The following is a 12,962-nucleotide window of genomic DNA, read 5'->3' as shown; positions in this document are numbered from 1 at the left end:
TGTGTGTGTGTGTGTGTGTGTGTGTTAAAAATATTAATTAAAAGGCTTTTTAAGTATTTACTGAACTAACTTTAGCCTTATTGTGGTTTGGAGAAGAGATAATACTCACCTGAGAGAGTGAACCGATTTCCAACCCTTTTTGGTCGCTGCCAACTCCTCCATCCGTCTTGAAATGGGGTAAAAGGAGTTTCAGGTACACTACTCCTGCAGGAGGATTTGGGTTCTGGTCTCTTTAACACCCTCATTAAGAAAACTGTCCCGACAGGCAGCAGCACAAATGAAGAAATGACCGACATGCCACATAAAAAAACACACAAACACGGACGAATCTCTATGAGGCTTTCCTGGTTAAGGTGCATACAGACAAAAAAAAAGATAAACCTGTACTGTGGAGGATATTTGATGTTTTTTTTTAAAGTCTCATCATGATTGACGATAGACAGACTCCAGCCCCTTTTTCATAAAGCTTTATTTCACAGATCCCCTGTAACAGGAGGCCGAGGCAGCCAGGCTCTTTATACATTTACATACACTGTCTGTGGCCCGTCCTTACAATGCTCCCCATGTTAAATAACTCAATAATTCAAGACAAAAACAACAAACACGCACGCACACACAGGTCAACTTAAGATAACAACAATTTCTTAACGACGGTAATAATAACAACCATGGTCAAATATGATGAATTTCCAGGATCTTATACTGTATTCTTTAAAATCTGTTACTCAGTCAGTCATCTTTAAGGTGCACCATGAAATCTGTATGTGACAATAATGCTGCACCAGAACACGCGGTGGAGAATACTTGTTGTGTTTTTGTATGTTTCCGATGAGTTTGTTTGTTGTTGTTGGTTTTTTTCCGCTGCGTCTTCTCGTCCGTCCTCGGCGGCAGATTAACTGTGGATGTGGATTCAGCGTAGTTGGTTTTGTTTGTTTTGGCACACGTTGTTTTTTTTGTTTTTTTTTAATAAGCCGTTGTGGTGTGGCAATGAATCTCGTAGCTCAAGCAGAGACATAAGGCGCTTCTCCGTGGATGTGTTGGGGACTCACAGGACCTCTGCGGGGGAAACGTGGAGATCGAGAGGAGAAACAGAGGTTAAAGGTCGTCTCTGACAGAGACAGTAACATGTGTTCAATTCACATTCAAGTACTGGTTTAGTTTTAGTTTATGTGAATCAGGGACGTTTTACAAAAACAAACATTATTCTCAGAAGAGAAGAGAACTAACTCGCTATTTTCCATCTGTTGTATTGGCATGACTTTTTTTTTTTTTTTTCGAAGGGGGAGGGGCTTTTATGTGATGTAATTTTGATAACACAGTGTATAGAGTCATAAACTGTGGAGAGAGAGAGAGAGAGAGAGTGGGGAAAGACGTGCAGGAAAGGAGCCACAGGTTGGATTCAAACACGTGCCGACTGCTCTCGAAGGACGACGCTCCAGCGCCCAACTTCAAGCTCATTTCTGACCTTTTCATTTTCACTCTTGATCAGGTTTGACCTCTCTGGGCGAGTAAAACTCATTTAATCATTTCATTTCATTTAATAATAATGTGAAGAGCAGTTAGCGTTTTTTTAAAGATGTTTTTATGTTTTTATTTAAAGACGGAAAAGTGGATAGAGTCAGGAATCAGGAGGAGAGAGTGTGGGCCAATGGTAAGATTCGAACCTGGGACACCCGCTTTCAAGGGACCACAGTCTCTCTATACGGGGCGTGCAAACAAACAACTAGGCTACAGGCGTTCCTGATGATGATTCCGTTTAGGAAAAAAAAGAGTAACTTGAAGTGAGGAATTATTGTTAGTGGAAACTTTTTTTCATTATTTAACGATTTAAAAAGAATGAATTCATGATCATTCCTTCTCACTCGAGTCCTCAAAACAGTGAAGTTTGAAACCTGGTCGAGCAGGAGGTAAGTCCAACAGACTCGTGTGTCTTGAGCGTACCTGCGACATGCTGAGGCTTCATGGCTCCTGTTTTCATCCGGAAAGGCTCTCCGCCCTCGAAGGCCAGGATCGGCTCGCTCTGACTCGGAGTCGTGCTCCCTCCTTTGTTCAGCTGCATGATCTCCTCGAAGTCCGCTGCTTCCCCATTCGCTGAGACGCCGTTCTGGTGAGCGGCGGGCTGCACGCCGTTCACCACCGGAGCGGAGACATTTTGCGTGCCTGGACTCTGCAGGGTTACAGCTGCAGAAAGAAAAGAAGTGAAATAAATGTGCACATATGTATTTAGAGTATGGTAAATACGGAACAGCAGCTTTTTAATTCTTACTGTAAGAAAGGTGGCGTTACCTTTATTGAGCTCCGTGTCTTTGCCGTTAACCTGGAGAGAAGCTTTCACTTCCTTCTGCGATCACAAAGAACCAAAAGTTGTTAGAATTCAGAAAGAGATGCTTTTAGTTTCTTCAAACCTGATCAGGAGGAATCGAGCTGACCTTTTCTCCTGCGTCGCTTTTACGAGTCCTCTTCATGATCTCGTCGAGGCGCTGTGCAGAACAGACAGAGAAGTCGTTGAGATAAGGAGAAGCTGCTGGAGTTTATAGAAAGCTGGACTCAGGTGTTTCTCACCTTCTTCCTCTCCAGTCGCTCCTGCTCCTCTTTCTGGAAGTGTTTCTCTCTCTCCAGGCGCTGACGCTCCGCCTCCTCGCGGGCTTTGGCTTCAGCCTCCTCTCTCTGTAAACACAAAATAGACCCCTCCATATGAAGACATATTCTCAATAAACAGTATAAGGTCAAGATTAGAAAGCTACACATGAAACGGTCTGAACTGTTGGATTTTGTAACGTGTAGATACACAGATCAGGATTCATGAGCAGCAGCTTGTGTGGGTTTTGTCTCGTAGGCTACGTAAAATTAAAATAAAAACTTGAGTTTTGAGTTTGAGCACCAGACAAAAAGCCTTACAGGCGGTGAGGCTTTTTGCTGAAGGTAAAAAAAAAAGAAAAGAAAATGTCGTCTGAAAATTCATGTATCCACACAAAATAATTGTGTTAATTAGCAAAGTAATTAAAAAAATAAGTTAAAAAAATACAAAAAATAACCACTAATTGACTGAAATGCTGAACATGATTTTATATTGAATCATTTTATATAGTTCAAGCAGTTCTGATTTAACCTTTGTTGGGTTTTTTTTCCATTTTTTGCTTCTTATTAAAAGATGTGAAATTTTGCTAATTTATTTGACTGTCTGAATTATTCTTCATACTGCGTATTGATGCGCTGTGTTGGACAGACAGTCCTGACCACCAGGGGGCAGCAGATGCTCAGTTTACTCTGCAGCCTTTAAGGCCTGACTTGATATCATTTGAGTAACTCTATCATATGGTTCACTGGGTTTTCATACTCACACAGATGTGAGCAATCAAAACTTAAATTACGATCTGGGCATCAACCACTTACATCCAGAGCAACTGTTTTATTTTTAAATCAATAATTTAACCTTTAACATGAGTTGAGTCTACTGGCAAAACTCTGAAACATGAGGCCCTGCAGAGAGCTCAACACTTGCATAATGTCTGCTTCAAGGCCTGAACAAAGGTCTAATTGAGGGGAAAAGGAGAGCTGATAGCTTCAGGCAAGACGTACACTGACGCTGCTTCTCCGACTATCAGCCCACTGCAGAGACAAGCGTGCGAGACAGAAGCAACACAGGCCTGTCACTATCTGCACGGATCACAATGGCTCCCTCAGCCTGCCTGCGCTCAGCACCATTATGGAGGTCACCAGCTGGCATCGGGCCGAGCAGCCCAGGAGACGAGGGCCCCGTGACGAGCCTGACACACTAACTCTCCTCCCTTTAATCTGGCCAGACGCACAGACAGCCAGCGGGTGAGGGTGCCCGACCGCCGCCTGATGTTTGGCCTCATGGACAGTGTCGCCCTCACCCGCTCCCACAGCTCAGGCATCCTCATGAGCATTAATCTGCCCAGATGGTAAATGGGCTTACGGCATGTGGGGATCACAGGGGGGTTCATGGTGGTTAATGGAAATGTAAAGGGTTAAACAGTATTTACAGTTAACAGGGACTGATCATGTGTCTCATAGAGGAAGTGTTGGGACTGATAGAAACCACGGCAGGATTAAATACATGTTGAGTCGAGTGATTAAAGGAGAAAAAATTATTTTTTGTGTTATTTTGCTGAAATCATGGAGTCAAAATAAACTGGTATAAATTAAAATAAGATATATTTAATATGTTTAATAAAAGGCAGGGTTGGTCATTTTCTCCAGATACACTTTGCTCTGAAAATCCGTCATCTGTAGCAGCTGTAAGCCTGTACAAACTTTGACCAATGGTTTATCACGAGGTACCAATTGGATGAACCAATCAGACGCCTCCCTGCTCACTAACCTGTCTCTGCAGCCGCTCGTTCTCCTCCTGCTCAGCTCTGGCTCTCTCCTGCGCCTCCTTCTCCTCTTCAGCTCGCTGGGCGTCGTCCCTCAGACGCTGCTGCTCCGCCATGAAGCGGGCCTCCTCCTCTCGCCGCTTCCTCTCCTCCACCTCGCGGGCCATCGCCTCCTCGCGAAGGACCCTGGAAAGGAGACATCCGTGTCACATGCGGTGTTTCCCAACCCTTCGCATCAAACGCATGCAGGCAGATGAGAAGTTTCAAATCAACCTCCAGTTTTTCACAGCTCTCATTTTTCACTACGTCCACGACCTAAATGTCAAACACCTGGACTTACAAGGAGAAGCAGACTTGCCACTCAGCTTATGCTATGATATGAAAAAGTAGGTCTCAGATCAACAAAATCTCCATTCAAAAAAGCAAAACCTTTAAAAAAAGGGAGCTGTGCAGAACATTTGCACAGAGCTGGAAAACACTGAGGAATGATATCGCGCTAATAATCGTTTTCTGACCTGTTCCTTTGCTCCTGCTCCACACGCTCCTGCTCCTCCCTCTCTCTCTGCTCCCTGGCTTGTCTGCGTTTCTCTGCCAGGACGCGAGCGGCCTCCTCGGGGTCGTTGGTGCCCGCAGAGGGTTTGTTGGCCGGTGCAGGAGAGGTGGCTGCAGCAGCAGCAGGAGCAGCAGGAGCAGCAGAGGCCGCGGGCTCTACATCTGGCACAGCTGGAGAGGCGGCTGATACGACAGGCGTGCCGGAGGAGGGAGGTGAGAGAGGGGCAGAGGAGACCACGATGGCAGGAACGTTACCGGAGCCTGTCAGAGAGAAGGACGATCAGAGGGATCAAACAATGGAAGAGGAGGATTTATGAAGAATGTCCTGATCGGAAACTCTGGAAGACCCAAGATGAGGAAACGTATCTTGAGAATATCAGGTGATGATGTTCGTCAAACATTTCAAAGCTGTGTCAAATTAGATGATTTATTCAAAACGGACATGAGGAGCTTTTAGTTTGGGGTGACTTTGCCGACTCCTGTGGATAAAGTGGTCAGCGCTGATTTCATCCTCTAAACTTGTGGGTTTCTTTTTTTAAAAATTTTTTAGGGGGATTTCTGTATCTTGATTGACAGTGATAGAGGAAAAGAAAGAGAGAGAGAGAGAGAGAGAGAGAGAGGGGGAAATGACCTGCAGGAAACTATAACCCAGGTCGACTGCTTGGAGGACTAAGGCCTCTAAAGACAGGGTGCATGCACCAACAACTAGGCTACCTTTACCCATAGTAGTGGGTTTTTTTGTAAAATAAAATATCTCCTCTTGCTGTGTTACACCGCTGCTCCCAGAGAAACGCTTTATTTATTTTCTGTATGTCCAGCACATGATGAAAAACTGACAATAAAGATGACCATGACCTTGACTTGCATAAGAAAATGCATGAACAGACGTAAACTGAAGCCTTACCATGTGTAACATCTCTGCAGTTTGATGCAGATGGACCAAAGTGAGGTCGGTTTTTGACTCTGTGGGAGTGTCATGTGCTCGCACATGAATTTCACACTGCAACATTAATGTCAGCTGAAAACCTCGAGGTCACCTTGAAGCTCGGACGTTGTCGACTTGGCAAAAGCGCTCACCTTTTTTCTCATCTGATGCGGTGGGCTGCGGGGCCTCTTGGCCCGTTTCCACGGCGACCGCGGAGACCGTCTGGGTCTGCACCCTGGCGGGCGTCTGGGCTCGTTTGGGTCGGGTCTTGGTGCCAGAAGGAGACGGCGCCTTCTTGCCCGTTGGCGTCTTTGTGGCGGCTGCGGGCACCAGGGGGGACAGGGGCCGACTTTTGGGGGCGGCAGGTGACGGGGGTCTGTTTCTGGACCTCGGTGTGCTGAAGGGAAGAGAGACGACATGAAATATGAGACAGAGAAAAAAAAAGAAGAGGAGAGGGCGGCATAAAAGAGGAGGATTCATCGCAGGAAGAGATGATGAGGTTCCCAGTGTGGCACATGAAGACAAAACTAGGTCAAACAGGACGTGTGAGTCTGAAACCTCACATTCGGTCGCCATGATTCTTTGGCTGTAGGGGGGTGTAACGTGAGGAGAGGAGGCAACGAGCCATCTTTTTTTCCCCCTCTGTGCATCAGTGGGGAAAAACCCCGTTCAGCCTGTGATCTCCTCTCTCACACAGGCGGGCTGCTGGCAGACTCAACCTCGGCTGGTGACTGCCTGAATGGAGTCCAGCAGAGTCTCTTTTAGTCGTTAGATTAAAGCACCTTGGACCATCTGTCAGACATAAACCTACTCTCTCTCTCTCTCTCTCTCTCTCTCTCTCTCTCTCTCTCCTGCTTCAGTATTTATTACCTTCCACAGTTTTCCCAGATGAAACAAAGATCATGGGAAATATCTGTGCGTGTTTGGAGAACGGTACCTGGTCTCTGGTCTGGATCTCTGCGTGGTGGTGGTGGGGGATGTGGTCTGTCTCCTCTTCTGGACTTTCTCTGTGGAGAGAGAGTTCTTCTCTTTTTCATTCTCCCTCTCCTTGTCTCTCTTCTCCTTCTTTTTCTTGTCCACCTGGAGGAGGAGGGGGGAAAAAGCGACACCAGTTATGACCACAGGCCGAGGTCGGCTCTGAATGTTGATGAGAAAAGTCTGAGATGAAACTTGACTTGTTTCCACGACAACACAAAGAAAGAACTCAATGTATTCCGTTTAAGACGAAACAACTCAAAGACAGTCGTCTTTATATTCAGCAAAGAGCGACATTATTGTTTATGTTGAGTTTAATTTCACTCTTGTTTTGGTCTCCACCAACTTTTTCTCCCTCTGAAAGCTTCTAAATGTCCCCAGATGTTCAGCAGCAGCTCGGCTCTAACTTTGTGTGTCAGCTGATTTTTTTTTGTTTTGTTTTGAATCTCTATTTATCCCCATGTGGGCAATTAGCGCACCAAGCGGTCGACCCGCATGCACCCTGACGGAGCAATTCGGGGTTAAGTGTCTTGCCCAAGGACACGTCAGACATGTTGCTCCCAGGAGCTGGGGATCGAAGCTTCCGGTTTGAGAGACGACGATTCTACCCACTGAGCCACAGCCGCCACCGATTGGTGCTGAGCAGGCAGCGAGCAGCGCTTCAAAAGACGCCAAAACTGTTAAAAGGCTCGAACCAAAACAATAAAAGGTGAGTGCTTTCTGTGCGAGTACCGGGGTGGAGTTTCTCCGGCGCTGTCTCTGCGTGATGTCGGGCGTGCTGGCCGAGGAGACCCTCCAGCGCTCGGCGTTCTGGTGCGGGTGGTGGTGGGAGCTGGCGTTGAGCGGGCTGGCAGAGGCTGAACGGGAGCAGTGATGAGAGTCTGAGTGACACATGAACGTGCAGAGAGCGACAGCGCACACACACAGACACACACACACACACACACACACAGACAACATGCAGAGTGATGATAAAGTCCTCACAGAGCGAGCGCACACAGCGAACACAGCAACACGAGACGATGACTCAGATCCTGCTGGCTGATCCGTTCTCTCATCACATAACATTCATCAAAACAATCTTTCTTGTGTTCCTAGTTTTGTTTCAATAAACAAAAACACGTGAGCTCTTAAAGGTATACTACGCCTCATTCTGAATATGAACTCAAACTCTTGTCGACGTTTCTTTCAGAGGCTAAAACATGGTTCATACGTGTTTTTCCTCTCCAACCTTCAGCCCTGCCGCCACGTGGTGTAAGAGAACATATCTCTTGTTGTACTTTTCTAAAGGTCACGATCAGTGTTTCAGTGACGGAGTGTATTTTTAGACCACATCAGCCATCATCTTGGGATTTGAGATGTTTTTTCTCCTCACACAGTAAAAAAAAAAATAATAATAATCCAACTGAAGACAGTCGTCACCTTCAATCAAACCAAAGAGCGCATGCACATAAAGATATGATTATAATGACGGGTAGAAGTTCTTTTTTTCACCTCAAACTAAAACTGTGTTGGTTTGTTTATTTGGCCATACATTTCATGTATGTTCATGTTATAACTGAGAAGCTAATTAATCATAAAATCACAGTATGACACTGAGAGAACAATCTCACCACAAACTCCAAATTATAAACATTATAAATAAATGATAAGGAGCCTTAAAGAAGGTGAGAAGTGCTGGAAAAAATGTCTGATCAGTGAAAGCTTGAGAACATGTCGGGGATGAAACACTCTTAACTCCAGAGGTTTAGAGTCAAAATGACTGAGGAGAAGTTTGAGCATTCAAATAACACACGGTCACAGTTTTAGGTAAGAGGGGGGAAGGTAAAGTCTCAAACACAGAAAGGAGTGCACGGTAGGTCTGAACGTGAAGGGTCAAAGACGGCTGATTCCTCCGTCATACTCACGGGAGTCGCTGTGGTTGAGGAGGGTGGCGGCGCTGCGACTGCGGGCCAGGAAGGACAGCGTCGGCGTCATGAGCCGCTCCACGATGCGGCTCTCCCAGGGGCTCAAACGCAGGCTGCGGGCTGACACAAGAGGGCGCCGTTAGTATCGGGTTACCTGCCTGAGCGCACGCTGATACTCACCACAAAAACACCCTCACCGTCGACCGGCACACAGGTGAACACACACTGATGGAGAGGCATCGCTACGTGTGGATGTCAGCACATCCTCTCTCACACACACACACACACACACACACACACACACACACACACACACACGCCTCCGCCTAAAGCAGAGCGCTTCAGATTGTGTTCGTGGGCTGCAGGAAACATCCTCAGAATGAGATTCTCCCTCTCAAAGGAGTTGAGATGTTGTCGGGTGAAACAGTCCCGGGTCATGATCGTAAATGAAAAGGTAAATAAACACCACCGTCATCGTGTACGTGTTTATTTAGCCGATCAAAGTGTGAGAAGTTCACAAAAAGCGAGAGGCGACATGTTTGTTTTTGAAGCCTCTGTGATTTCAAACATTAGATGAAGACACACAGAGGAGCGAGTCCGCGTTAATTTGACTCATCACAAAACAAAAACAAAGTTTTGCTTTTTTATTTGTTTTCCTCACTCAAACTCAAAGCAGTGCACAGGCTGTTTCTTCTTAAAGCAACACACACCTCTGACCTTCAAACGCCCCCCCGACAAAGAGCTGATGTTGTTGTTGTTGTTGTTGTTATGAAGTGTAACATGACGACCGTTCAGCTCATATGACATCCAACATGAGCAGAACGTATGAACGACGTGTTTCGAGATGACCGACTCACAAACACCTGAAGGATTCTCCTGAAGTCAGAGAATAAAAGGCTCTCGGCCGCCGCTCGTTTCCCTCTTTCATTCAGGCTGAATCACATCAAGCCTGAAAGAGAAACTTTTGGAGGCATGTGAGGGAGTCTTTTTTAGTGACAGATGAATCATTCATGGTGAAAGCTTCGATCTCGAAAACTCTTCACACAGAATATTTTATTAAAGAGACAAAACTTCTTCAACTGAATGAAACGTTTGAAGCGTTTTCCTTCAATCATTTAAACTCCAGACCTGCAGAAAATGCTAGAAACTCACATTTAGGGAGCTCTGCTTTAACATCTATATTTTTTCTCTTCTTGAAATCCGTAATTCAGCGTTGAATATTTCACTTTTCCCAAACATTTAAAGCAGCCATTTGGGCCACGTTTGACTCGAAATAGATGATACTGGTGTACTAATTGAGTTTACGTGAACTTCATGCAGGACTATTTTTTTTAAAGAGTACTTAATCTGATTTAGTGGAGACCTGGATTTAAAGATCAGTGGTCTGAGTCGAGTCTTGTTTGTAATTGATTATTGTGTGATTATTGAACTGCTCCAGATCGATCTGAGCCTCCCTGACCTCCAATCATACTCACGTCTGATGTTTTCAATCCCAGATCGGGCCGTCTATGACGCAACACCTGCAATATTTTCACTATTTTAAAATCATGACCTCTACATTAGTTACTTCGTCTTCTTTGGGCAGATTTTTTTTCGTCCAAGGCTTCATCCATGCTTGCCGATTCCATCTGTTTTTAGTCTCTTTGCTATGCTAGACTAACAATCTGTTGGCTGTAGCTTCATATTTAGGGCACAGTCATGAGAGATGCAGGAAAGCTAAGCTAAGCTAATTTAATCTAAAATTGAAAAAACTTCATATTCTCTTTTTTTTTTTCACTGCTGCCTATACAGTACATAAAATGTCCCCATGTAGGTTTTTGAATTCAATATTTTTCTATCTTTTAAAACAGAGAAGTTTACTTTACAGGAGGTAAACGCACAGATGGACACGCCAGGTGTTTTTGGTCTCTTCAAACGAGAACGTCAACAACAAAACATGACATGAAAAAATGATTTTTTTTTAGTGATGGGTGTCGCTGGGTGCAGCGTCGTTTCAGTGCTTCTCTAGTGTTGCTGACACACACACACACAGGTATAGTACATGATGACACCTACAAACAAATACACACTTAAAACAGTGCAATCACAACAGCGCTGCAGAGACCAACACAAATGGGCTTCATATTTTGGCTCTCCTTATGTAACAGCACATAAAGTCACCTCTGCTGCACGTCGGCCGGATCATTTTAACAACATGTTTTATGACCAACTGATAACACCACTACCTCCTGTTGCTAGGAAACAGAGGTTTCCCTCCTCCTCCTCTCTCTCTCTCTCTCTCTCTCTCTCCAATGCGGTACAGAAAGATGGCCGAGCAGAGCGGCTGATCGACCGTTCACCTGACGGCAGATTGATGCCTGATCTAAAAATAAATAAACAACCGTCACAGAACTTCTCCTGAAGGCAGAAACATGAGACCTGACATGGAGCTCCGGCTCTGCAGAAAAAGTGACTCCGAAAACAAATGTGTCCGTTCGTGCTCCTGCAGCATCGGAGCGTCCGAGTTTAGCAAAGATCAAACGTCAAATCAGGATCTTTATGGTGGTTACAGAAGCCGAGAGCCAGCCTGCTGATTGCACTGTGAGGGATACGAGCCGTGATGACAGCGTGGGATGAACATCAAGACGTTATTACGACAAAGCAAACCTTTTCTCCGTTTTTTTTTGGTTAATCGTTTATCGTGTTATTTTAGGTTTAAGCCTGACTTGAATAAAACGTAAAGCTGTTGTGATCTTGGAAAATGCAAAAGAGTTGAGCGTGTGGAGAGAAAACATGAGAACGACACTGAAGCCTTCTGTTCTGATGTATGAAGAGGACTTGATGAGTTTGGCTAAGATAACGCCGATGCACTGCTATAAATATCTGACCAAGCACGGGGAGGCTGTATCGCTATGGAAACAGCCTTCGCCAACACATGTACTCAAATATATGAACACCATTATGCAATAATTGTTGTCATTTCATTTGCAACAATGACACTATTATATCCACCACCATCACACCAACCAACAGTACAGTGGAGGGGGACAACAGAAAGAAAAAGGAGGTGTAATGACAAAACGTGAACCCCCAAAAAATCCATGACCGAACCCAAATTATAGCACAGACGATGACGCAGTGAGGTCGATGTGAGAGGAAGGCTGATCAAAATGCAGAGGACACTCAAATCAATGAACACCACCAACTAAAATTAAAAAAAACAAAAAAATAAAAAAACACGATGCATACGAGACCGAGAGCGTGATAAGAGGAGGGAGTAGGTGGTAAATGACCAGTCACCAAGCACAGGCAGGCAGGCAGGCCACCAGAGACGACAGTTATAGTAAATCAAGAAGAAAAACCAAAAACCAGATTAGAGGAGGAGGAGGGGGGAGGGGGGGGGAGGTGGAAGGGGATGAAGAGGAAGGGAGAGGGAGGGGGGGTGGAGGGAGCCCGGTGGACATTGACGTCGGGTCGTCCTTACTTCTGTTGGGGGAGTTCCAGAGCGTGGCAGAGGACTTGGACAGCCTGTTGTTAATGACAGGGTCCACCTGTCTCGGCAAGTTGACCGTGGAGGCCGAGCATCTGCCTGCACCGGAGAGAACGCAACACACAACAAGTGTTCACAAGGCGGCCGGGGTGCAAGGCGGCCCCCCCAGCTTTAAGGACTTTCAGGGGGGGATTTCGGCTGCCGACTCCCTCGGTCTGGATCTGACTCTGGACACGTACTCACCAAATCTCTGAGGTCAAACTGGCTCTTTATTGACAAGGAAGAATTAATCTGAATTGAGGTTTGTAAGGAAATGGGGAGGAAATTTAAGGAAAGTTTGGGAAGGGTTTGGTATCCTGAGATATAACAAGAAGAGGGAGTGGGGTTTTTTTTTTCTTTCCTTTTTTCTTCCAACTGCATAAAACAGGACTCGCACACTCACTCACGCGCTCGCACACATTCAGGATCTTTCACACTTGTCTTCACCTTGGTGTCACGGGTTAAAAAAAAGGGCAGCCGGTCACGAGTATATGTGAGCGAAAAACAGGACGGTCTGAAAGGACGAAATTAGCTCCCAGCTCCCTGAAAAAACACTCCTCACACTGCTGATCTAATGAAACGTGCTCGTGGCGGCTAACCTCGGCGCTCATTCTCTGCCTCCGTGATCACTTTTAAATGGAGACAATTTGGTACGCAAAGTCGCCCTTTTAGTCTGAAACACAAAGAGGGATTAAAAAAAAAAAAAGGTTTAACATCGCAAATCACCGAGGAGCCTGTGTTTCTTGTACTCCGCC

The 12,962-nt window shown here is 45.6% G+C and overlaps 1 protein-coding gene across 6 annotated transcripts in view; it reads right to left on the bottom strand.

The window, feature by feature from the left end:
* Window positions 1–451: 451 nt before the first annotated feature.
* The window catches only part of LOC306839640 (uncharacterized protein), a 37,240-nt gene continuing 24,729 nt past the window's right edge, over window positions 452–12,962 (bottom strand). For 2 of the 6 annotated variants that reach the window (XM_079368438.1, XM_079368439.1), the window contains 12 exons: window positions 12,163–12,267; window positions 8,700–8,819; window positions 7,525–7,673; window positions 6,755–6,897; window positions 5,970–6,214; window positions 4,856–5,153; window positions 4,346–4,526; window positions 2,563–2,667; window positions 2,430–2,480; window positions 2,287–2,341; window positions 1,942–2,181; window positions 452–1,056 (listed from right to left, as the gene is read on the bottom strand). In XM_079368438.1, coding sequence (XP_079224564.1) covers window positions 1,046–1,056; window positions 1,942–2,181; window positions 2,287–2,341; window positions 2,430–2,480; window positions 2,563–2,667; window positions 4,346–4,526; window positions 4,856–5,153; window positions 5,970–6,214; window positions 6,755–6,897; window positions 7,525–7,673; window positions 8,700–8,819; window positions 12,163–12,267 — 1,703 coding nt within the window. In that variant the 3' untranslated portion in view covers window positions 452–1,045. The remainder of the gene's footprint in view (window positions 1,057–1,941; window positions 2,182–2,286; window positions 2,342–2,429; window positions 2,481–2,562; window positions 2,668–4,345; window positions 4,527–4,855; window positions 5,154–5,969; window positions 6,215–6,754; window positions 6,898–7,524; window positions 7,674–8,699; window positions 8,820–12,162; window positions 12,268–12,962) is intronic. The other 4 variants (XM_079368441.1, XM_079368442.1, XM_079368440.1 and 1 more) reach the window with 3 other exon arrangements.

The sequence above is a fragment of the Symphodus melops genome (genome assembly GCF_947650265.1).
Source record: "Symphodus melops genome assembly, chromosome: 18".
Taxonomy (NCBI): domain Eukaryota; kingdom Metazoa; phylum Chordata; class Actinopteri; order Labriformes; family Labridae; genus Symphodus; species Symphodus melops.
Note: the sequence above shows the minus strand (reverse complement) of the source record. Positions and strands in the feature narration are given on the sequence as shown.